The 25419-nt window shown below is 48.8% G+C and overlaps 1 protein-coding gene across 2 annotated transcripts in view; it reads right to left on the reverse strand.

Moving 5' to 3' along the window:
* The window catches only part of NRP2 (neuropilin 2), a 117470-nt gene extending 95786 nt beyond the window's left edge, over positions 1–21684 (reverse strand). For both annotated transcript variants that reach the window (XM_004459897.5, XM_004459900.5), the window contains exons 1-2: positions 20681–21684; positions 6856–7033 (exon numbers count right to left, since the gene is read on the reverse strand). In XM_004459897.5, coding sequence (XP_004459954.1) covers positions 6856–7033; positions 20681–20753 — 251 coding nt within the window. In that variant the 5' untranslated portion in view covers positions 20754–21684. The remainder of the gene's footprint in view (positions 1–6855; positions 7034–20680) is intronic.
* Positions 21685–25419: the final 3735 nt, after the last annotated feature.

The raw sequence follows: 25419 nt of genomic DNA on the forward strand, positions 1-25419 counted from the left end.
TTATTTCCTTTCTTTGTTCATTTCTCTTCTATTCTTTGTCCCCTCCACACCTCAAGGTCCCACTGAACTTCTTAAGACAGATTCTCACCCGGTGTAATTAGATGGGAGAATTACATGGAGTTACATGGGGTGAGGTACTGGCCCTCTGGGAATCTCTGGGTTCAGAGAAGGTGCCAGGCTTGAGAGGCAGAACAAGTGGGATTGTGTATTATAAAATCTCAAGTGATTTTCTCAAACAGAAGATAAAATACACTGTTAGGAAGGATATCCACAGTGAAGCTTGCATTTAGAAAGCCATGATTGCAACATCACATATTTAAAAGCAAACTGCCAAAAATAACCATTGTCCCAACTGCTCTTTAACCTTGGTGGGAGGAGAACAGTCTGTGTGTTGTTTTTTCCCACTTCTTCAGCAAGCTGAAGTTGCTGGGTGGAGTCCTTGGTCAAGGTTGGTGAGTGCTGGGTCAGCTGCCAGCTGAGCTCTAGTTAGCAGGACTGTTCCCGTTTATTGCACCATGTACCTGGAGGTGGGTCTGTTTCTGCCATTAGAAGGATTGTTGCAATACAGAAAGGTATTACCACTCGTCATTTCCTTGGGGGAATCAGGATATTTCTGTGGTTCAGCGGGCAGTAAATCTGTAATAAATTCATGAGTAAGCAACCTCAGGGTCCCTCCTAAGCACAAGGCACCCTCTTCAACCACAGAGAACTCTCATTCTGCTCTGTCGGGATTTCCAGACTCCAGGGGACACCAGCTGAAGCCACAACTCCAACGAGACAATCTGCCCTCCAGCCCTCTATTTACAGGAGATGGATATTCAGGGAGTGTCCAGCCTAGGAGTGTCAGCTGATGCCCAGAACTTAGTCCGAAGGGTTACTTGGATTTTCCCGGATTAAATTCCACATTCACGCAATAAAATGGGAAGTCTCTGGCAGAGGGTATGAGATTGTAGAGACTCTGGCCAGGGTGGTGGGGGCAGCAGAGAGTCCGCAGACGCTCAGTCTTCCCTGCTTCCTCACAGCAGCCTTCTCCCTACGGAGAAGGTGGAAGTCGCCTGGCCAGGAAATAAATTTCGGTGGACGTCGCCGGGCCAGAAATAAATTAAATAGCATTGCTCAAGCATCCCTTCCCTGGGAAGAAGGTTTGTATTGGCAGGTCACAAGGACTGCCCTTATTTCTGCCCTGATAACCCTCAACAGGGAAGGAAACTGAGTCAGCCAGGTTCAATCACTATGGTTCTCAAAGGCGTTAAACTCCTTCCCCTTCTTGTCTTTGAACATGTTGCTCTCTGACTGGACCACCTCCGAGACCCACTTCCCCTTTGCTGGGCTAACATCTTCTCCAGGACCAGTTCAGGCGTCACCTCCTCCAGGTAGCCCCTCCAGGGAAGAGTAAGTACTCTGGCTTAAAATCCCTTCCCTGCCACTTCCAAGAGTGGGACCTTGGGCTGGCTGCTTGGTTTCTTTGATCCCAAGCTTCTTAATCTGTAAAATGGGAAGAGTAACAGCAACTTCACAGGTTTTTGTTGAGAGGATTAGATAAGACAATGTATGTAAAGTGTTTAGTAAAATGCTAAACCCAGTGCCCTCCCAGTGCTTCAGCTGTAGCAGCTTTATCATCTGTAACCATCTTTTTACTTGTCTCCTCCCCACTGCTTCCCAGCCCCTACCCACACCCCCAGGCTCTAAATTCTGTATCGGCTCCGTGATTTACTAACCACTCTGTTCTCAGCGCTATCACCAAGCTTGGCACATAGCAGGCGTTTCATAAATATTTCTTGAGGAACAAATGAACGGTCTATTGCTATTTTGCTGATAAGAGACTCAAGTCACAGAGAGGCTGGCGATTTCCATCAGCCCGTGTCCTGTCCCCACTGTGTCATACCATAAGACGGACGAAGAGGGAAGACAGATGACTGCCTTCCAGTGCAGGTTCATTCCATGCTGGCCTATTTGCAATTAAAGACAACTGCAAATTAAAAACCACTAAATAATTCTCTACACACACCTGCTTAGCACCCACTGGGCCTAGGCACTAAAGGCGTATCAAAATGAAACACGAGGTCCCTGCTCTTAGGGAATTTATATTCTCAGAAACCAAACACACAGACAAAAAGCAAGCAAATCAAGGGGGTCTCGAACTCCTCTGGGAGTTGAGCATAGGGGCAGATACAAGAGTGCAGCTGGACACTGTGGACGGCGGAGGGAGGGAGCAAGAGCAACAGGAACTCATGGGGTCACGTGCAGATCACAACTGTTTTTGGTTGTTCCACTGGCATCGAGGGCATTTGTAGAAGCGCAGGGAACCCTTCTTAGCTGGGATGGGAGGAGCCTGATTACTGAGGTCAGGTCTGTTCTGTCTGTTTACTGTACTTGGTTTACAAGCCTGGGGGAAACTTTCACCTTCCTAAGATATCCTCTCCTACTTGGGAAGAAACAGATGCATCTGTGAAATGGGAAGAGCAACAGCGACTTCAAACAGGTTCAGGGGGCTCCTCTGGCCATAAACACAAGAGTACTTTGTTCATTCAGAACCCTTAGCCAGAGACCAAATAGCCCCTCACCTCAAATATCCAGAGCCCAGGAGGGAGCTCAGAGGGAAACGTCCTGCACAGCTACAATAACTGCTGAGGACTTTGGGTGCTTTTTCACGGTGACTGTGGGGGAACTTCCCATAGACAGGAAGACCTTCTGAAACGAAATTGATAAAAAGTCAAGGAGAAAAATGAATCGGAAGCAGTAGGTTACTGAGGGCAGGCATTCCGACAATAGGAAATGACAGCAAGATTATGGGAAGAAAAAGAAAACCCTGGCCTTTCCTATAACACAGCACAAAAATGATATCACAGTTGCATATTTACCGTGATCTACCATAAGCAAGGCACGGCGATCTTGCAAAGTGGTTATCATCATGCTTTTGCAGATGAGGAAACCAGGGTACCGTCAGTTGAAAAGGTTGACGAAAGATTCTAATTTAAAACTGCCTAGTCCAAATATGACATTATCCAGGATCCGTCATAAAAACATGTTTAGAATTAGAAGCCTGAATCATTAAGAAAAAGGTGTCTCTCCTTAATAGTGGCTGTGTTTAAGATAGGGAAGTGTGGCTCAGGGTTTCCAGTGGGCTCATCAGGAATCCTTTTTAAAAAAGAACTTTTGGGACTTTGAAGGGGTATGTTTTAGAATCTGGGCATTTCACTGAGCTGGAACCCTGTTCTTCAAGGATGTGTGGCAAATGAGGTAGTGCTGTGCTGCAAAGAACACGAGGGCATCAGGGTAGGCTTCCCGTGAGAATTTTGGCCTAGGAAATACTCGTTCGAGTTTTCCTAGTGAATTTTGCATTTTCTGAAAGAAACATGTTTTTCACGGTCTCCATCTGGAAACGACCAATTCTTAAAAGGACTCATACTCTGGATTTTTATTTTATTTGACTGAGCTTCTGGAATGGGGCAGGATGCCATGCCTGTTTGAGGGCTCGTGAATAAGCGGTGTATCGTAGGCAGGTCAGTGTTTTAAAAAACAACAGAAAACACATATATTAAATTTCAGAAGTGGAAAAAATGCTCAACTTGGTGTGTGTGTTTCTAAAACCATAACAGTCAGCCCCTTGGCTGATGACTCAAAAGAAAGGCCTCTGGCTGCCGGAGCAGCGACATCCACTTGACCACCACAAGGAATGAAGTGGCTTCTTCCCGTTTGCCCAGACAGCCCCCCAGTCCTGCCCTCCTTATCCCCAGCCACACGAACCTGGCAGGACCATGGCGGCCTCTGGTTTCTACCAGCAACTGACAAACAGGCCCCAGCGCAGCCTGAAGGTGGTGGGGGTTTGGACCTCTGCAAAGGGCCGGAGGCAGGAGCCAGTGGGGGTTCACCAGATGGTGCCGTGGGGTGCACTGACTCAGGCAAAGTGGAGGCTGGTGAGTGAAACGCTCCAAGCCTCCAAACAGACCGCAGGCTTGAGTGCAAGCTTGAGTGGAACAAAATTAACAAGCGACCGTCAGGGGAAAGGGGCTGTCTGGGATTTAGTCAGCCATGGCCTTGACCTTTGGGATGTCGATTTCAAAGCACGGAGAGCAAAAGGCTTAGGGGCCACTGTCCAGGAGCCTTCCATATCAGGGCCCTGCTCCCAGGCCAAGGGCAACTCTGCAGTTAATCCAGCACACCGGAAGAAGAGTGGAGAGCATGAGGTCAGGCACACGGGACCACCAGTCTTTTGTCATAGCTGGGAAGGTTTTTTTCTGCCTTTTTTCCTCACTTCCCCTTTCCACTAGGGTATTGCTGGAGCGGAAGGACAGTGTAGGCAGTTTTCTTTGGGGAAGGATCCACCCTATGGGCATTGAGAGCCAGATCCAATTTGAAACATGCCCCCAAAATGAAAGGAGAAAGGAGGCCAATTTCCTTTGATAGTAAGTGCTTTGCAAACTAGGAGCTCCCTTGAAGCGAAAATGAAGTCCCTGAGAGACAGGGAAAGGGAAAGAGCAAGAACAAGACAGAACTTCCAGGACTTCAATTAGATTAATTGTTCCTTTCACCAGAAAGTAAAACAAGGCAGAGGGGGAGAAGAAGCCAGTTTTTTTTTTCTGAATGCAAATGGCCAGGGGAATATGTTAACAATACCTTGAAGAGTGAGAGAGTGAGAGAACCAGATGTGTCTTTCTAAATACAATCATAGGAGAGAGAGAAATGGAGAGTAGAGGAGGAAGGGAGAACGGGTGAGGACACTGAGGACAAGGTTAAGTAGTCGAGGTTTAACCGCAATCGAGCCTTTCTGACCATTTGGCACAGGTGGCTATACAGCCCAGAAAGTTTTTTTTTTCTGACCCTCCCGAACTTTAAGGTTTAAGTCAGAAGCAGGAGATAGGGGAGTGGGAGAAAACAGGAAGTTACTTAGTAAAGATAAGCCAGAAGATCAACTGTAACTGGCCTGCTTCCCCCTCTTCAGCTTCCGCCAGAGGCAGCTGCCTGGTCCCCTCTGGCAGCTTGAGTGCCCCCATCCCCGAGACTGAGGCTCGTAAAGGGAAGGCTTCCCCTGCAGTCCCTCGCTGCGCAGGAGCATGTTTCTCTGGCCTCGTGTACTTTCATGTCTCAAGCCATGCTCACTAGCTCCTGAGCTTCTCCTTCCAAAATCTGTGCCTTCCCTCTCTGCCACTGTGGAGAGACACATGATCGCTTAGCAATTTCCCTGGGAGATTTGCTGGCATAAGCAAATCAGAATTTGGCCTCCGGTCGAGAAGGGTGCTCAGTCAAATTTCTCTTAGCTCAGACCCAAGCACTCTTGCACATTTTGCTGCAGTTTGTGCCAAGCCCCTGCAGCTCAGCCAGAGGAACCAGGACCAAAAACACCTAAAAAGAAGCTGTTCGAATAGAACTACTTGGTCAAGTCCACTGTCAGGGGACCGGAAGCCTTCCGTAAAGTGTTGTGCAAATGTATCCAGTGTGTGCATTTAACAGAGACAAAGAGGAAACGACGGAGCTACCCTGTGTCATCCATCGAGCTGAGAATGAATCTGGGACCAGAAACTCCATCTTGTGACTCCTAGTCACAAGAGGCATCCGGAAACCCTTTGGTTTTCAACAAAGACCACCTCTTGTTCAGAGAAAACCATTATGTAGGTGCAAAGTAGTCCTAGGAGGATAATAATGACATCGATTCACTGAGCCTCACAGTCTAGCGTTAGTTAAAGGGGCCTTGTTTCTCCACAAGGGAGCAAGGGCCAGACCTAGGCCTGCTCTGAAACGAGGGTTAGGAGTTGCGCCTGCCCCTTGCACCTTCCTTAATTTTCAGTACCCCTGATGCCCTGGAATGCGGAATGCGGACTATTTATTAATCACAGGGGAGCCCTGACCATCCATCGGCGGCTCGTTGTAGGCACTTGTTTGGAGCAGAATATGATCAGTAGCACCTTCTTTTCTGCACAGAAACCCTCAATTTTGTTTCAAAAGGAAAGACTCTGTGATAGAGCCTGTACAAAGCACACCCATATTCTTGGCATGCCAACCCTGCTAGGCTCTCCCACCTTAGCCTCTAGGGACTGTGGGGTTATTAGCTAGGCATTCCTAAAGCACTTTCAAATGTCTGAATGTCCACACTTGGTGTCTCCTAAGTCACTCACGCCCAAGGTGTAAGTTGTAAGACAAGCTGGGTCACCACAGGCAACTTACTTAACCTCCCTGGGCTTGTTTTCTCGTCTGCAAAATGGACATTGTCATGGCACCAATCCCCCAGGGCTGTTGTGAGAGTTTATTATATTTGCAAAACCATGAGCACATTGCTTGTTAAATAAATCCATACAACCAACTTGGAGGCTCTAACCTGTGCAGCACAGGTATCAAGAATCAATATGAATCTTTGACTTACGAGTAGAGTCCTAGAGCTTTTACTCTCCCTTACTAGAAGGCAATCAGCTGCCTCTTCATAAAATAACAACTTGATCCTCCAAGGCCGGGAGCAGAGGAAGTCTCTGCTTGGGGATCTGGCTATTATTATTTTAAGGAAACTGGTGAGATTATTATACGTGGTAGCAGCTGCAGAATGGGGCAGATCTCCCAAAGGAAGGTAAACCCCCCCAAATAAGAAGTGGGGTTCACAACCTCTGCCCCCACATGGAAATTCTCCCTTCACTGCCAGGATAGAGTGTTATTCTTTATACTTTTCGGGAAGGCTCTTCCCTCCAAGATACGGGATCACTTAGGCCTCTGTTTCCCCTGAAAGAGAATGCCAGGTTGAGGTGTCCCTCTGGGGTCAGGAACTACAACGGTGAGCGGGTGCTGGGGTCACGGGTGCTGGCATCTGGGGGGGAGGTGGGGCAGGCAGGTCAGCCTCATGGAACTACAGTGGCACCGCATGGTCCTTACTTGCAGTCGTGCTTCTCAATTTCGAAGTGAGGGTTGAAGTTGAGGACGATCTTCTGGTTGGGTTCAGGGGCATAAACAATCCACTCGCAGTTCTGGTGGGAGGGATAATCCTGGGGGTAGCCTGGGGAGGTGATGTAGCCAGCATCTTTGGAATTCAAACGACCTCCACAGGATGGGTCTGAAAGAGAAAGCAAACAACCCGAAGAACTTCAAATATGTTCCAGCGCTCCCCGCCCCCTTTCCGTTTTTCTTCTCTACCAGTAGCGGATTAAAACATTTTTACAGGCCTTTTATGGCAGTCCACGGGCTAAACGACTTACTCATCCAGGGGAAGAGACGACTCCAGCTCATCCTCCCCACCCACCCCTAACCATGTGCACACACACACACACACACACTTTCCCCAAATGAAAATAGGCCAGAAAATGGTCATAAATATTCCCAATTACATGGTCTGGATTTAAAAAAACCAAGAAGGCTGCAAACTTAACATGCCTCCCTGCCTTTTCCTGTCTCCCCTCCTTGGCCCATCTTCCTATCCTCGTTCAAACCTCCCATCTCTCTCTTTATCTCATAAATCCTTCATTTTATATTTTATTCTGTGTCTCCCAGCCCAGCCCAGGCAGCCAGAAGCCAAGGCTCCAGGAACTGACAATAGTGGTTTTGTGGTGCCGACCCACAGGCGAGCCTGGCAACAATTACAAGTGATGTGGAGGAAGCACTTTCAGCTTTGGGCCAGAACAGGCCCTGGAGGGTGATTTCAGCCTTTTTCCTTTTTTTTTTTTCCAAGAAAGAAATAGCAAAAACCCCAAACATTTAATTTCACATACACCACAAAATTTGATTTATTATTTCATTAAACACCGAGTGGAAAAATCTGCATTGGAGAATCCGCTCACTCCAACCTTAAGAGTCTCCACAAAGGTGCTTTGTGCTGAATGGACTTCTGTGTTTTTCTCCATGCCTTTCTGCCCTCTGTCCCTCCTGTCTGGTCACCACCGCCAGGGTGTGCTGCTGCTTTATCCAGCCCTAATCAGCCACTGGAAAGGTAGCTGCGGGGGAGAAGCTGACGCTCCCCTTTCCAGCAATGCCCGGCTAGAGGTCAACAGCTCCATGTGGCCAGCAGGGAAGGGGGCCATCTTGATCTTCAAAGGCAGAAAAGGTGGGTGATGACATCTGAAGGGTCTCATATGTCGGGGAATGAAGTTCTGCCGTCCCCAGGAGGGGTTCTTGGAGGAATGGGGCGGAGAGGGTCGCTTAATACGGCTCAAGAGACATGGAAATGTTCAGAAGCCGCTTGGAGACCATCCTGAGATGTGTGCCTCTTTTAGCATCAATCACGATTTAATATCGCCATCTGCATGGAGCAGCATGGGCCCGTGAATTATGTATTACGGCTCAGCAGCCACCCTACAGGACGGGTCTTTCTCCTGTGCTCACTCTTTGAGGGAAAGGGTCATGCATTTTTTAACTCTACAGGTGCACTTTACAATTCCCCGTGTCTGTCGGCATTACCGACTTCCAGACCTCTGCTTTCGATTACCAGCTTGACAGGTTTTAAATGCATGAAAGATGGGCAGGAGGCACAATGCTGGTTGGGACACACAGATCCACACAAGTAGCCTTTTAGGCATCACGCCTTCAAGAGCTCAAACTGTGCCGTGCTGAACTGCCCAGAATCTAATGGATTCAGGTTCCATTTCCTACTGGGTGGAAAACAAAAGCAAGCCATTTCCTCCGGCTAGCAGAGACCACATCCTCCTCCTCCTAATGACCGTGCACCCTCCCTGGCTCAGGAGCCCAGTGGGCCCATCCCTCACACCAGCTGCAGATGAGGCCTCTGCAGCCAGTCCCAAGGCCCCGTAGGCACTGCTCACCCTTGCCGGGCACCCAGCATCTTTGAGCCAGTCAGATCGCCGCCCACTGCCACTGGCTCATGAACGTGAAACACACAGAGAGCGGCCCTCTGAGAAGGTGGAGGTGTTAGCTGCTCCTACCAAGAGCAGAAGAGAGTGTTTTCTCCTGGGCGCAGGGACTTTGGCAGTTATTTTGCAGAAAACGGCAGCCCTGCCATCATCTCACCCCAAACCAGACTTTTTGCCATAGAACTCAGCAGAGGAAACCTGAGCTGAACTCCCGTTTAGTAGGCATTATGGTTTCCCCAGAATCCAAACTCTCTCCCTCCTTTCCCACCCGGTCCCTGCTTCTCTCCAAGTACTCTTGAAAGAACTTCTTCCCTACAACTCGCCACACCTCAAGTTTAAAGTTTTAGTAACAGTAATTAGTCCAGGCACACATGTAACAATGAGCAATAAGCACGGAAACATCTTTATAGGAAGCTTCTATTTCTCAACCACACAGGCAGTGATCAGTGCCTCGCTTCAAAACAAATTTTAAACTATATATATCCCATGGCAGATAGTCTGTGTTTTCTCCTGATAAAAATTATTTAATCAAAAGCAAAAGGAGTAACCATTTCTTTTTTTTCTGTCTTTTATCTGAAGAAAGGCAAGACACTATTAAAATATCTGAGGGCTCATAAAAACATGTGCTCGGGTTGTATGTGGGTAACCTTTTCAATACCCAAACATTTACAAATTCCCATTCTTGCTTCGATCGCACTCACACTCAGAAACACACACAGATACTGAACATACATCACTTACATACACATATTGGTAATTCACACTTTAATTCTGTACACACTTTCACACCCTCTCAAAATATCACATATCATTTGCACAGACATATATTCACAAAGATAAATACTAGAATTTTTGTCTCTGTTTTTCTTGGAGAGAGCTGGATTCTTGAAATACATAAGTAAAAAATGTAAAGAAAATACACTTGATCCTCCTGCACCTCCTCTTAATCATCCATCTTTCATTTCTAGGTTTGGGACCCTTCGTTTCTGCAACACAAATATAGCCCCAGTAGAAATTAGCTAGCATTTCTTCTGATGAACTATTACTTCAGAGGGCTTTGTGTTCCAAAATGAACATAAATGCTCTCTGCCCCGTTTCAGGCGAGTCAAGCCAAGCCAAAGGAGAGTTGAACTCAAGGGCAAACCCCTTAAGGCCAGTCTTCACATACAAGGGATGTTGACCATGCTGAGGTTTGAACTACTGAGCCTGTTTGGTGAGTTGACAAGGGATTTCATTCTCCAGCTATTTTGTGAGTACCTTTCACCTGGGGCTAACTCATTTCCCAAAGAGAAGTAGCAAAATCCAGGCCTGGACTGTTCACAGCAGGAGTCCCCTCCGTCTGGAACAGAAGCCTAAGGGATGGGCCAGTCATAGAGGCGCAAGGATGAAAGTGTTAAGGTGACACCTCTAGGTATAACCTGAAATAAAGAAAATTCTAAAGTAAGAGTGTGGATGTCCAACAAAGTTCTGATTCTTATCTCCCATAATGACTCCCCAGGGTGCTTTTATTTGAAATATAAAATGTCAAAATTTTTCGGGTGTTTTTTTCTTCTTCTTTCTTTCAGGTGCCCTAAGTGCCTTCTGATGGGACTGTATACCCAGCCACTTATAATTCTAACCACTCTGCCAGCTTCAGAAGGCGCTCACCCTCCTACAGAAGTCAATTTAAGAAAACTCATGGGTTCCTTGGCAATATTTAAATTCTGAGAAGTATTAAGAAGGACTGAAGGAAGTTTGTTTTTTTTTTTTTAAATCGGGTCTGCCCTCTAGGAGAATTCAATTGGAGTTGTTTTAAAGGAACACCGTACGGCCTGAACTTGACAATTAATTCTCGCCAAAAACCAAACCCTGACAGCAGTGAGGACTATTAAATAATCCAAATTACAAGGGCTTACCTCCTCACAGCCAGAGGCACTGCTCGGTGGCACCGGGCAAAGCCTGGTGGCGGCCGGAGGTAGGAAGAGGAGCATTCTGATTACTCGGCTTAGTGGGACTGAATGGAAAAATTCCTAGGCACAAACAGGGGAACTTGGCAACTGGCTGGACGTGGGGCTAGAGAGTCAGGTTGTTGTTAAAAGCAAGTTGAGGGTAATGAGAGTGGGTTACCAGGAAAGGGAGGGGACGACATCAGCAAGGAGAGGGGACGCAGCGTCTGGATTCTTAACTCGGCATGGCTTTCCTGGGTCTCAGGTTCCTAAACTGTAAAATGAATGGGTACTTTTTTTTCCCTCTCCTAAACAAAACTGCCCAGAAGCCCAATGTCCAAAGCCGAGTGGCCAGGAGTGGTGGGAGCCTCCCCTCATCCAGGAGGGGCTTCTCTGCAGGACCATCCGGGGCTGCATGAACATAGTTTGAAAGCCACTGCACTATTAAAAGTGAGTAAGAAGGATTAGAGGACATTTATTTCTTATATATACCTGAGGCACTTGGCAGAAAAAAGTAGTCAGCCTCATTTCCCCTGAAATAATACACTTTATTTACATTATAATTTAGCCTTTATCCAGAGCCTAATCCCATACTGTCCCTACTTCCACAACAGAGTTTTCACTTACTTTTTAGTAACCAGACAAACAAGATCTTCCCGCTGGAAGGTTGTTATCTTGCCATTTAACTTCCTCCTCCTACAGGGCAGTTTACTAGAAGTATTGGAGAGGCAACAAGAAACCTCATGTTCAAGTCTGGTCTGGCCATAGACTAGCTGTGTAACCTTGGATAAGTTACCAAATGTCTCTGAGCCCTTCCCCCCACCCCCGCCCCCACCCCCGCACCAATAAATGAAGGGGAATGATTCTAAAGGACAGTTCCAATGCTAAAATTCAAAGCCTTTATAACGAGGTGAAGAAAAGACCCTATAACCCATAGATTGTCCCCCAAATTAAAAAGATTCTCTATCGTTCTAGACAACAAGACAGTTATTCCAGGTGTGACCCGCTTTTTATTTGCTTGATGAGCCTGAAACAAAACGTCAAGATTCTTTGGATGAACATGTCTGTCTTGCATTATGGAGAGTTCAAATGTCTCTTTTAATCACATTAGCTTTACTGATCTGAGTTTCTTTTCTTAACTGAGTCTGTGGCTGTGTGTTTGTAAATATTATGGAGACACATTTCTGTTGTGAGCATGTCAACAACAGTGATGCATGCAAAAAAAAGGACAAAAAGAGTTTCTTCAAATCCCTAGCCCAGATCATCTAAGTCCTTTGTTTGAGGTTTTAACCAAATTTTGCTCACTCACCCCACATAAGCTGCTTTTTAAGAGTAATTTCTGTGATCTGAGGCTGGATTTTGTTTTATTCAAAGTGACTTCAGCCTGTCACAAGACAGTCTCATAAAATCTGTATCTTGGCTTAAGCTGGGAAGAAATGAGCCAATCCATCAGCCCAGGAATGCGGCTGTTTGACCACTTCCTAAGGCAACTGGGAAGGGATGCAATCTATTCAATTTATGGGGCTGGGTGGCAGTGAATGATGCACTCCTGAAGGCACAGCAAATGGAAATCCCTGTGAACTTTTGCAATGATAAAGTTCAAAATCTGAATAAAAGAATCGTATAGGAGGGAGGGGATGTAGGAAGAAAGCAGAGAAGGGAAAGGAAGATGGCACAGGAACACGAGTACCAGTGGGGAAAAGGAGCAAGGAATGAAGCAAACCCCTTCTAAAACACCTCCAATGAATTCATGGAAGAGAGAACTGGAAATTGGGCCTCATAAAAGTCTCTTCCCCTCAATCTGGATGCTAAAAATGAACCCTCATTTAATCGTTAAAATGTAAGTTTGATGCGATTACCTCCCTTGACCTCGGATCATGCCACCTGTGGTAACCTTGTTATTTGTCATCTTATATCATAAACAAATGCAATTCCAATAGGGCAGCTGATATAATATCATTAGTTTATATTTATGTCTGCTCTTTTCCAGCCCTCATTGCAAATGCAATTTTGATGCCATTGATGAGAGATCTGGGATTACAATTCCTGACCATTTCAACAGACATTTGGGGAAGGAAATAGAAGAATGATTTTGAGGTCTCAAAAAAAAAAAAAAGAAAAGGGGAGAGAGAGGTAATACACTATTTTTATTTTGATTAACTGAGGGCTTGTGCTGAAATGTCAATGGCTCCCCATCAGCTAGCAAATGAAACCCAAACTCATTGGCCTAACAATCTGAGTTTTACATTTAGCCCAAGCTATTATTTCGAACCTTATTTGCAATCATTCCCTTCCACATTCTAAACTGCAGCTTCAGACTATTACCCAAACAAATCTAATGTCCCTTTCTCTGCTTCCACCTTCCCCTTCACCTAGGATGCCTCTTCCAGTTCTACAGCCTCTCAATCCCACCTAGGATGACACCTCTCCTCTGGACCTCCCCTGATCTCCCACCCTGGGAGTAACCTTTCCCTTCCCTGTACCCCAAACCGCTGAGCATCTCTGAAGACATATGAGAGATCTGAACTCCCTTATTCACTCTGCTGAAAATTTTGAGGGCATGCTTTCTTTCCAATTCATCTTTGGCAAACCCTGTAAAATCAAACACAGGGTCTTTCCGAAAAGTCAGACCCAATAGGGTTTGATAAATTAGTGAACTAATAACTGACCACCACAAAGAAAAGTATCAATAAATATCACAAATTCTAAGGAACCCTTATCATAAATTGTTCTGTGTCTCCAACCACTACCCTTACTTCCTAACCCACATTTAATGGTGAACTGAGTTTTCACCTATTCACAGGTCAAGGTGGAATTAGTGTGAACTATTTCTATCAGGACACCCAAAGCTTAGGTAATAATGACAATGTTCAAAGGACGCTTACATTTTAAATAGAATAATACTAAAATTCATTCATCTGAGGGTTTTCTTGCCCACTAACTTCAACCCCCACCCACCCAAAAGTCACTTCTAAAGCTTTGTTGCCAGTAGCAGCAGGAAGACACAAACTATTGTTTAATTGCTCACCCATGAACTTTCTCTTGCTTGATTTCAGCTCACCTCTCTGTACTCAATCCCTCCCCTCGTCCTTCCCCCTGGTTCACAACATGCCTTTTGGGCACATCTGTTTTATTTTTCCCCTTTATCAAAACAATTATTATTGCCATTAGGTCTAGTGATTTGCAATTCCCTTTATCCTCTTTGTTGAAAGGCTGGCCAGAAGCCGGACCATTGGTTATCTTGGGATCTTTGGGGGCTGTGAGCAGGGTAGCCCCCTGCACGTGCACTGCACAGCCCATCCACTGCACGCTATGAGAGTGTCCCTTTTGTTATTCCCAGCCCCCCACCCCCTTTTTCTGGATTAGATGGCTCTTTTATGAAGACCCAGAGGGAAATGGGATTATTAAGAGTCTTGCTGGGTAAAAGGCATTTTGTCTTTAAGATGACTTTTTTGAGTTCAGCTGCTGAGAGGCCTTGATGCCAGAGTGGAAGTTATTACACATTCCAGAGAGCGCCTTAAACACGGTGTTCCCTGCTGAGCACACTCTCAGAGAGGAAGGATGGACAGGGAGGAAAAGGAAAGGAAAGAAGAAAGAGAGACTATAAAAAAAAGTAGAGGCAAGAACACTGAAAGCAGAACAAGGAGGGGAAAAAAATGCAAAGAGGACACGTAAATCTAAGATGAGAATCCAGCACAGTATATCTATCTCTGAAGAACAGTATATTGGGATAGAATCTGATGCCAAAGGTTTCATGAGGCAAGAGCTGAGAATGAATACTTATTTACTTCTCAGAAAATTCTCATAAAAACAACACAAACTTGCCACAGTGTATCTTCTCTGATCGTGAGAAACACCCACAGAGGGTGTTTTAAAAATGAAATGACTTCAGAAAAGGCTTAATCCGTGCCAAACAGTACCCTATGTAATCTGACATAGCACAATGATCTTCTGAAGTAGGCGTTATCGTCAAACACTTTGTACAGGCAAGGAAACTGAGGCACAGAGACAGTAAGTAGTCGTCTCACACAGAGTACGTGGGTCACAGCTAGCAAGTGGCTGCACTGGATTTCAAAGCCAGGCAGTCTGGCTCCAACGCCTCCGAAGCTAGAAAGGCGAGTGAGCATTGCCCCCAAAACCTTCTCAACGACAAATTTATTCAGTGGCAGTTAGGGAAAGACCAATGTTTTGCCTGTTTGCAAACCGCTTTTTCTCTCCCAGTGCCAGTAGTGGATCTGTGTGAACAATGAGAGACGTGTGTCCAAGGCTGGGGTGTGAGCAGGCTGGAAACACTTAACACCTTCTCTGCTCCCTGCACACACAGGCTCTCCTTGTCCTCTTGGCCCTCTTTCCCATACTCTGGAAACCTGAGGGGATAGGATGCTGGGGTCTGGAACCATGTGTCACCACATCAGAGGATTTTTTTTTGGCAATTCCCATCTCTCTCTTTTCTTTCCAACCCCACTCTTCCCTATACTAAATGCCACGTTGTTATTGTTCTGCTGGATAGGAGCAGCATTTTCAGAGATGGGGGATTTATTTTTATAGCACAGCTGGTCTGCCAAAGGTCACATAATTTGGCAAGATTCCCAGTGGTTAAAAATTAATTTCTCCTTATTAATACAACCAAGGTCCCATAGGATGGGAGCTCAGCCTTATCTAAACTTGACAGCTTCCTAAACCTTTAGAAGATGCTTTCTCCTGGAGGGACAGGCACGATACCAGGCTGCTGTGTCCTGGAATCCAACCCCACTGAATCCTGTTAAGTCATGAAACCGTTAAACCCTTGGGCATTTCTCATCAAGGCAGATAAAGCTTTGGAAAAAAAATGCTTGAAGATCTCCAGGATAAACTTCCACAGCATTTTCCTGGAATGGGTTAATTCAGAAAAAGAAAATGTAAATTCCTGATCTGGAAGGAACAGCATAAAAACTAACTTCTGGGGATTAAAATATGTTTGCCACTCAAGGAAAACAGCACAAAGATTATCCAGAGGCAAATGGTCAGATGGGGGAATACCTCAAATATGTTAATGATTCTACTAACAACTGCCCCGGCTTCAACTTTCGAGTCCCTTTACTGTCAGGAGAAATTAAAAAGGTATTATTCTTCTGCTCCATCCTTTAAAAAAGGGAAATCTCATCTCTATTCCCTAAAGTCTTTCCAAACTGGACCTTTAGGGAATATACACTAAAAACCCTTTAACAGTGAACCTGGCTCTGAATTGTCCCACAGTGGGGTCACCCAGAGTCAGCTCATTTCCTCCACTGCCTTAATGAATTGTTGAGTGAGGTGAAAAACATCAGAGCAGAGTTCTCCGCATCATCTACCCCACGGTCTTTCTCCCAGCCTCCCCCTCACTGGTATTTGCATTTATTCCTCATTGCATATACATTGGCTTTCGGACTCCTTGCCTTTTTATACCCAGAGGGCAGGATCTGGCCTTGCCCTGCAGAACGTGGCCTTGCCGTCCAAGAGCGGGGGTGGAGAGCCACCTGGTAGACAACTGGAGTCCTGCCTGGGTAGCCTGGATTCCAGCCACTGCCACCTTCTGGCCTCTCGTTTTGCCACTTGGATGCTCTGTGGCTTAATGTCTGATGGCTCCACAGGAAGACCTCAAACTCCAAAGCCCCAATGCTGCCTGGGTCTTCACAATTTTACCAGGTACATCTTGGACAAGCAGAGGCCTGCCCCAGACCTCTCCTGGGGAGCTCTCCCCATTCCTCTGATTGGCACTCTGTGCTTTGTTGGCAACTGGCACAGCTTCACTACCTCCAGTGGCTGCTTATCATGGAAAGTTTATTGGGTACCCACTGAATTGGGTACCCAATGAATGTGGGCATGAGGCCAGTCCTCAGAGCCCAGAGCTGACTCTGTAGAATCTAGGAGCTTACGGTTTGGCCTTGCAAATTATGATGCCGGCCGGTCGCCATCCCAGAGTTTGGGGAAACAGACTAAAAGAAGCTCTCTACAAAACTGGAATGGCGCCCGGACCCTCATTCTCTCCCTTTCTGGATTTGTTTCAACCAAGACCTGTCCCCCACAGCCAATTTACACCTCTTATCTGATCATTCAGTCCAGACAGAAGGTAGAGCTGACCACGGTCTGCCCGTGTCCATGGCAATGGTGTTAAAATCCAAGCACAGATCAAAGCTCCGCCGGCGGGGCGGGGGTTGGTGGCGCGACGGGGCTGGGGGCTGGGGAGTGGCGGTGGTGGTTAGAAGGCTCGGAACCTTTTGGCCCAGAGCGGTGTGTCCAGGAGGTGGGGACGTTGGGGCTGGGAGTTGCCACCACCTGAAGAAACCCATCGCCAGGGACTGAAGGATTTCCTGTGCAAAACGCAGTCTCCCGCGGACTACGATTAACTCTAGGAAAGGGGTGGTTCGTGGCCTGGCGGCTGACGCGGAATGGCTAGCGCCAGGGGGCTCTCCTCTCTGATTGAAACCTAAAGAAACCGAGGCGGAGGGAGTAGCGGAGCAGCCGGCACTCGCCAGTAAACCCGGGCGCCGATCCCCTCCCCTTCTAGAAGAAATTCAACCTGAGCCGCAGAAGCTGCAACAGCGAGGGGTTGGATCCCCGGAGCGTGATTCCCGCCACACTTGATTTCCAGAGGGGAGACCCCCCACTCCCCCGCTCCTCTCCGTACTTCCAGCCCTGTTGGTGCCCCCCCACACACACACCCAGCGGCCAGGCGCCGGGGTCCCGGGGGGGAACGACTGCAGCGCAGTCCGCCCGAGGCGAAGGGTGGGGCAGCCGTTTAATCACAGCTCGCCTCGTCTCGTTTATCTGGTGTTGATATTAAAAAGAAATCAATCAGTGAAAATGAAGCATTGGCCGTGAATACTGCTTTAGCCCCAGGCGGCGGGGGAGGGGGGGAGGGAACTCGCGGGCAACTGCATTGGCTTCTCCAGGGGACAGTGCGGCAGCCTCGACTTAACTTTCCAGCCTTCGGCACAATCAAGGAAATGCCGCAAGCTTCTCCCTGGGGGTGTCCCAGTCAGGAGGAGGAGGAGGAGGAGACGCGGCTGGAAGAGTTGGAAGCGGCCAACTTCGCCAAGATCTTGAGCCCCGGTTTTGCTTTCGCTGGGAATATTTTTGCCTAATAGAATGTTTATGGATCGCTCGGCTCTGTTTCTGCTGCGTAGTCCAAACAAATCGATGCGGCGTTAGAGACGGCGCTGGGGGAGGGGGTGAGGTCAGGGTAGGCCTGGGCCCAGGGGCTGGGGTGGGAGCGACCACGTATCTACCACGTGGATACCCGCGCGCCGCGTGCTCTTCACCTGTTCCGGCGCTCCAGCAGGCGCTCCCGCGCGCTGCGCTTCTAAAGACTGTGCAAGTTGCGCGGCGCAGTCCCCAGGCTCAAGCTGGCTCCTCTTGCCTCTCCCCACCTTGAGGCCTCTCCCGAGTTTCACCCCGACTTGCCACCACCCAGCGCGCCCGGCGCCGGGATCCCCGCAACGGCAGCCCCGGGCCGGTCCAAGCCGGCTCTCCAGACACTGCAGCGGGCTTTCGACTCAGAGCCGAGCGCAGGGGACGGGAGGGGGCGCTCCGGGCATGACCCACCCAGCAGCCCCGGGGTCGGTGGGGGAGAATACAGGCGCAGCGCGATCCGGCCAGGTGGCGTGGCGGGGAGATTGGGAGCCGGGTGCGCGCGGCGCCCAAGCGGCCCCTCAGACGCCGCCAGCCCCAGGTCGCCGCAGTCAGGTTATTTACTTAGTTGCTTCCCCGAGCGCACCTTCCGCCCTCTGACTCTACTTCTCGGAATGGGTTCCCTCCGCCGCTGGCGGAGGTTGGGTCAGGTCCCCTCCCGGCCGGCGCGCACCGGGTGAGTCAGAGGTCTCGTTCGGCCTCGCCCTTTGCCACCCGCTGCCAGCAACCCGGGTGTCAGTCGACCGCTCCGGCTGAAAGCCCGAGCGTTCACCGCTTGCGATCGGCTTTTTGGGGCCTGGAGAATAGCCACCTAAGCCCTCTCCTAGCACCCCCGTTTACCCTGACGTCCGCGGCCTGGTGATAGGTGCCCTCCCCGCACCCCACGCCTCTGGGCTTCTCTGGAAGTGACGCAGCGCGGACCTAGGTTGAGTTGGGAGGGGGCTCTGCGGCGAACGCGGGAGGCAGGTGGCTGAGCGGGAGTGGGTCCGAGTGGTGGTCGCACATACAAGTACACCTCCATGCAACGCTCGGAGACAGATGTGCGAACATCTGGAATGGGAAACAGCTCCTGTGTCTTCAGTATCCTTCCTGCGCCGCACAGCTCACGAAACCTGAAGTTGCATGTGCGTGTGTGCCGGTGTAATGCCCTGTTGTGTGTGCTAGCCAGTGAGCGCGCATTCGTGCGCCAGGGCCTACCGGAGTTCACGCCTGAATACATAATGTACGGTGGGCACCCTCACCGCGCGCGCGCGGACACGCCAGCAGAGCTATCCCACAAACATACATAATTTATGCAGCATCCAGGGCTGTGGGAGGTAATTTAATCTCGCTTCAAGCTGGGAATTTAGAATGAAGGCAAAAGGGAATGGGAGACACAGGAAACCTCCCCAAGTCCTGCGCCGATCCTTTGATAAGGTTTGCGGCTACCCTGAAGACCAGTTACTGCAGAGAGGGAGCCGCGAATGCGGGGAGATGGTTGGCAAGAGCATTCTTGAACCATCCTCTCCCCTCAAATACACACCCAAGCGTAAAGTGAGGGGGGCCGGGGCAGTGAGAACTGGAGTACGCAAACCTAAAGGGGACTTTGGTCACTCTAGGCACCAGGCTCCTATGTTAGGAGCCGATTTGTCGGGAGGATGTGCAGGAGGCCGCACGGGGTGCGTCCTTGCCACTATGAACATCAGCCATCGCCTTCCAAGTGCCCTGGAGTAAGGGGACTTCTGAATGGGTTTTTCCTCCTCTCTTCTTTTCCTTGTTTCTTTCATAGCTGTTTTTCACATCCCCGAGCACCTGCAGCAGCTACTAAGAGTTTGTCAGATTCTAAACGCTGTTTTCAGAGGGGGAAGAGGCTCACCCTGGAGAGTGGTCCCAGGCATGGAGGACCAGCCCCCACTGCACAGCATTTCGTGAAGCCAGAGAACCCTTCTCAGGTGGGCTGCCTCTTGCCACTCCCCACAAATGCTGGCCCCAAACTGTTCTGGGCCTCCGTGCTTATCTCCTGCAGTCTGTCCACACACCCTTTTTGGCAGTGGTCGAGAACAAATTCCACTCAAAAGTTTCTAACCACTTCAGAAGAATGAGAGACTTTACAGGGCCACACGGTTTGTTTTATCTAACAATAGTTCTTAAAAGAATATACGATTTGCTTTCCCAGAAAACACACGGATGCAAGAGACAGCGCGTGCGGGAGAGCAGTGATGATCAACTGCTTTGGCTGCCAGAAGCGCCAGGCCCCAAGTCCCTCTTAGCCGCAAGCCAACTTGCTCTATCAACCCAAGCCTTAGGATTTGGGGGCACATCCACCCTTTCTCCAAAGCAACCACAGTATTTGAAAACGCCAACTAGACTCTTGTCTTTCCAAAGCCCTTCAGTTAACATTGCTCAATGTGGCTAAGTGGAGGGAATGCCAATGATTTATATTTCGCTGGCTGGGTTGAAGAAACTCAAGGGAGATGTGTTCTGCTTCAAGACGGGGAAAAAATCCCCAAAAACTGCAATGCTAAGGCTTTGTAGTATTTTTAAACCTTTGATTCAGTCCATATGTGACATCTGAACACCGCCAAATTCTGTCTGTGTTTCAAAACACACACACGCACATACATACACACTTCTACCAGGAGAGAAAAGTTGGGTTTTTCACAGCAGTGGTGGTGTAGGGAGGGCCCGCCTGGGATCTCTCTTTAAATTATGAGGGAGCCTCCTTCTGTGCTCTCCCGCAGGTAGCCCTCCTGCATTAGCGCTGGCTTTCAAAGGGGGGGGGGGGAAAGGAAAAAAAAAAAAAAAACGTGTTGAAATGGATAGAAAAAATAACTTTCGGGGACTTACCTGGCTGGCCTCTCACTTCGTGTCCTGAATAGTAGAGAACTAAGAAAATCCAGGTGAGAGGAGACAGATCCATTTTGGAGAGGGAGGCTTCCTCCAGAACTGGACGTACAGCCTTCTTTATATTTGTAAGTCTTTGTGTTTTTCTCTTTCTCTTATTTTCTTCCTTACAATGTCTTCTGTAAAGGTTTCTAATGGTCAGTGTTTGCCTCCTGGGTCTTGGCGGCCTGTCTTCACCTTTATTCTTCCCGAAATGCCCACCTCATCAAGAGGAGGGTAGCTCCTGAAATCAGCAAGGAGGGAGCAAGCCGGGAAGAGGGGACGGGTTTCCTCTCTTAAAAACAAAACGCATCTATGTTCTCTCCAGTTCCTCAAAGTGTCATTTCCTTTATCCTACAACATCGCGAAAATTTCCCGAAAGCCAAGCGTAAAAAGAATAATAAAAATAAAAGCCAAGACTTGCCTTGGGCATCACACGGCCCCCCAGGCAGCCGTGTGGTCTCAAAGGCGTGCACTGACACACATCTCCCGGCACCCAGGACCGACCGGCGGGCGGAGGCACCGATAGACGGCCGGCCCGAGTGCAAGGCGGCCGCCCAGCTCTTGCCCTCGCCGGGTTTCCCCAGCGGCAGCCTCCCCCAGCGGCGACACCCGCTTGGCCAGGCTGACGAGGGGAGGCTGAGGAAGGAAGCAGCGGCGGCGGCGGCGGCGGCGGCGGCGGCGCGGCGGCTGGGATCGCCGGGGAGTGAGCGAGCCCCTCGCCGAGTTCGCTCGCGCCCGCCCTCACCTCCACCTCGCCCAGCGCCTCGCCGAGTGTCTGCGCGTCTGAGGAGGTGCTGGGGGCGGGCTGCGGGCTGGTGCCGCGCTCGCGTTCTCTGCCTCCCCTCCGGCTCCCCCCTGCCTTTTCAGGCCGAGCAGCATGTGGATGTCAGAGCCGCGGCAGAGCTATCCGATTACGCGCCGGCTCAGGGCCCGCCCCTTCTGTGTTCCTGATTAAAGCGGCAGCCGCGGAGACGCGCGGCGCAGAGGCGAGCGCCGCGGCACCCAGCTCGGGCGGGGCGGCGGTGGCGGCTGCGGCTTTCCCGGACGCCGCCTGATCAAAGTTAAGCAGCTCGCACCCAGACGCCCCTCTCCCACCTCGCACCGCCCGGCCCCCTCCCATCCCTGCGCACCGCTGCGCCGCGCCTCGCCTGCTCCGCGCCCCGGGGAAGGAGTGCCGCCGGGCACCTCCTGGGCACGCCGCCTTCGGCCACCTCGCCCCTGCCCCGAGGGAGGCTCCGTGGGGAGCGGGGGGAAAAAATCCTTGCTCTCCCTAAATTCCGCGACTCCGATGCCACCCATGCAGAACCCAACACAATGCCGCGCGCGATGCGGTTACAGGAGGAGCTGGGTGGCTTACGGTGTTTGGGGTAGGGAGCCAGGCGGCAGCTCAGCCATGCGTTCGCACAGGCAGCAGTGCGTGGCGGCGACACACACCGTCGGCCCCCGGCTGAATAAAACCCCAAACACTCCTGCGTTTACTACTCAGATCCTTTGTTGTGTCCCAAACATGCTCTTCTCCTGGTGAGGATTTAGCCATCCCTGCGCCCCTAATTTGTAACTATCAGAAGGAAAAGAGGAAAGACTCGCTTCAGCAAAGAATTGCCATGTAATTAAATTGGATTCTCCCCAATCGCCCCCCCCCCCCCAAAGTACAGGTACGTGAAGAAGGTATCTCCTCGAAATGCCACCGTACCAACCATGGTTCACATTCCTACCCCCCACCACCCTGTGGAAATGTGGTCACAACGCCAAGGGAAAGAAAACTGCATTATGCCAACTATTTTTAAATGGAGGCGTGAAAACTGTTTAGAGGGAGCTGCTAGCTAACAGTTGGGGAAACACTTGTATCTTTGTTTCTGAGGATGGGTTTGTGAATTCCGAACTGTCTTGCCTCACTAGGCACCTATCACCACGTTATCATAAAGACTCTAACAAGAACAGTCGAAATAACTCCTTGCGTGTACCTTTTCTGCCACTCTGCAGGTTAAGAAAAATAAAGTTTGGGTGACAAGAAACACACACATCTGACTATCCCATTTTCATCTTGGCTTGTACTGGTGGATTCTTCTGGGTGGTTTCACTCCTTATCTGGTCTCGCCATTAGCTTTGTTTATCACTCTTAGTGTTTGAACAATCTGTAACTCCCACTTAACTGTTATTTACACCGAGATAACCAAAACAAAATTGAATCAGAAGTGATTTGCAAACAGTGGAGCCAAGTCCTAAAGGATTTTTACAGTGCCACGTAAATCTGAAGGCTGCATATCACACTGTTAATCTTAGATGCCTGGTTTGAAAGGATTTAAAACAGGGGCCCAGTGAATTCTCCCAGGGAACATAGCCTCCAGCAGGCCTAAACACTACCTGACTAACTTTTCTCCCCTCCCCAGCTCTGCTCTTTCTTATCTTTTTCTTTTGTGAGGCTTGAGAGCACATCCACATTATAAAAACTCCAAATTTACATCTTCTCTGTTTAAAGTTTAATGGTAAAGAATGGCTCCCCCACCCCCCAATATTTAAGGCAATAGGGAGTCTGGATAAGCAGAGATTCCAGGTTCTGTCTTTGCCAAGATGCCAGTCTAAGGACAAATAAGACTATCTGCAGTGACAGTCCCTGGACGAAGAGGGTCACTTAGTATCACCTCCCTCCATCACTCACCAGGCATGCCAAACCATTCTAGCAATTGTCCAACCTGGGAGAATTCTGTTTCTGCAAATGTTATAGCTGGGTTTAAGGTGAAAGACATGGGAGAGGGGAGAGGAGAGAAAAGGTAAACCTAAGCTCATTGGGCAACCAAAAGAATAATAATTTTGGTTTCAGGGTTGAGGTTCCTCCCAGGGCCCTTGGTCTGGTGGAGAGCTGAATATCAGCCTTATGGATTTTAAATTTCCAGAGGTGTCCTAAAGGGGGAGCTAGATTACTTCCTGTGACTCCTCTAATGCAAAACTCAGCAGTACACTTTGGTGAAGTCTTGATTTTTGCTAGGGGTCTTCAGTTCAAACCCTGGGGACTCCAAACTGACAAGAGCATTCTTAATCCTCTAGGGGGCAGCACTCAATAAATAATGGTAACACCACTAAGGCTACACTTCCAGTGGTGGTTTCACTTCCAGAAGCTCAAAGTCCTTTGTCAGATCAGGGAAGCTTCAGTGTGAGACCATATCTCCCATAACCCACTCTGAACAAGACCCTACAGGCCCAGGAAGGGCTTAGAATTGTTCTAACCCAGGACTCCCAAGGACTCTTGGGAACTAAACACAAATCCCACATGTGCCCAATGGAAAACGAACCTTCAGGGAAATTCTCCAGGCTGGGGCTGGCTCAGACCTGCCAGCAGTGTTCTCGTCTAGACTGGAATCTCAGGGGTTTGACTGCACTTGAATCAGTTTCACCAAAGGTACAGTGTGTGTATGGGGGGGTAGGGTGTGAGGCAGGCACCTATACTTTTCAGCATTTTGTGAGTCAACATCCATGACCTTTGGGGAACTTGAGAAGCAGGTAGCACCATCAGACACAATGGGCGGGTTAACCTAATACCAAACAGGCTATGAAGCAGCTAACTAGTGAAGGTGAGACTCCTGGCAGCATATTGACTCACCTAGGATGTTTTTAGCCTTAATTGTGAAATAATAATAGATAATCCTAGCCTACATTCCATTCCTTTGACAGAAAGGGATGTGGGGAACATAAAACAGATTTGTAAATGATGCTAAGAGAAAGCTGTTACCTAGCCACAACCCAGTGGAAAGTTGGGTGTTCCTAGCTAAACAGTCCCTAACCTGAGGGCACACCAGAATCATTCTAGGGCAAGTGTTCAAAATTCCGATCTCTGGGCCCCATCCTCCTGCAATTGGATACCTTAGGTTTGGAGCGGTGGGTGTCTGGGAATCTGCATTTTAAATAAACATTTAAGGTGACTGATGCATAATGTTAAACAGGCCATTGGCTGGGAAACTGTTCTGCTGTATTACACTTATGGACTTTGATATATACTCATCTATTGATGGTCACCTGGAAAAGTACTCCTTTTCAGATAGGGGGTAGATGTTTCTGGGAAAAGGCACCAAGAATGTGTTTTTTAAGGTACCAGAGTGGCAGGATTCCCAACCTTACCTTTGACTTTTAGCAGCAACAGCAGAGAGCCTACTTGGAAACCCCAAGAAACCTCACTTCACAGAAGGGGGCGGGGTGGTTTGCTGGAACATGTTTAAAGCACCAGCTGATGGAGTTTATGCAGCTGGATTTCCCCACCAATCCCCTCAACCATTGGTTACTAGAGGTTTGTTTCAGGTATGGTTCTCCATCTGTGTTCATCGCGTTGTACTTATTAAATGGTCATGGATGCGTGACTGTGCAGGAGGTGTGCAAGCAAATAAGACATTTGGGTCTCGCCTCCTGGGAATGCATGATCTAAAAGCTCCAGAAATTTCATGCTTCCACAAAGGTTCAGTAGATGCCACCTGTCACATGGCACATTTCTTTATCTGAGCCCTGTAACATTGACAAGCTCTCACCCTGAAACAGGGAGGTATGAGGCATAATTGCATTTTAATCTGTAATTTACTACACTGCCCTAGTTAATGTTTAGCGGCATCTGTCTCAGAGGCAAAGCTTCAGTTAAAATGTAATAGGGCCTCATTTTGTGTTCTCTCTTTTCTCTGAAGCGGAAGTCCAGGTTTCTGGTCAATAAGGTTGTTTAT

Source organism: Dasypus novemcinctus, chromosome 7, assembly GCF_030445035.2.
Source record: "Dasypus novemcinctus isolate mDasNov1 chromosome 7, mDasNov1.1.hap2, whole genome shotgun sequence".
In the NCBI taxonomy this organism is placed as follows: Eukaryota; Metazoa; Chordata; class Mammalia; order Cingulata; family Dasypodidae; genus Dasypus; species Dasypus novemcinctus.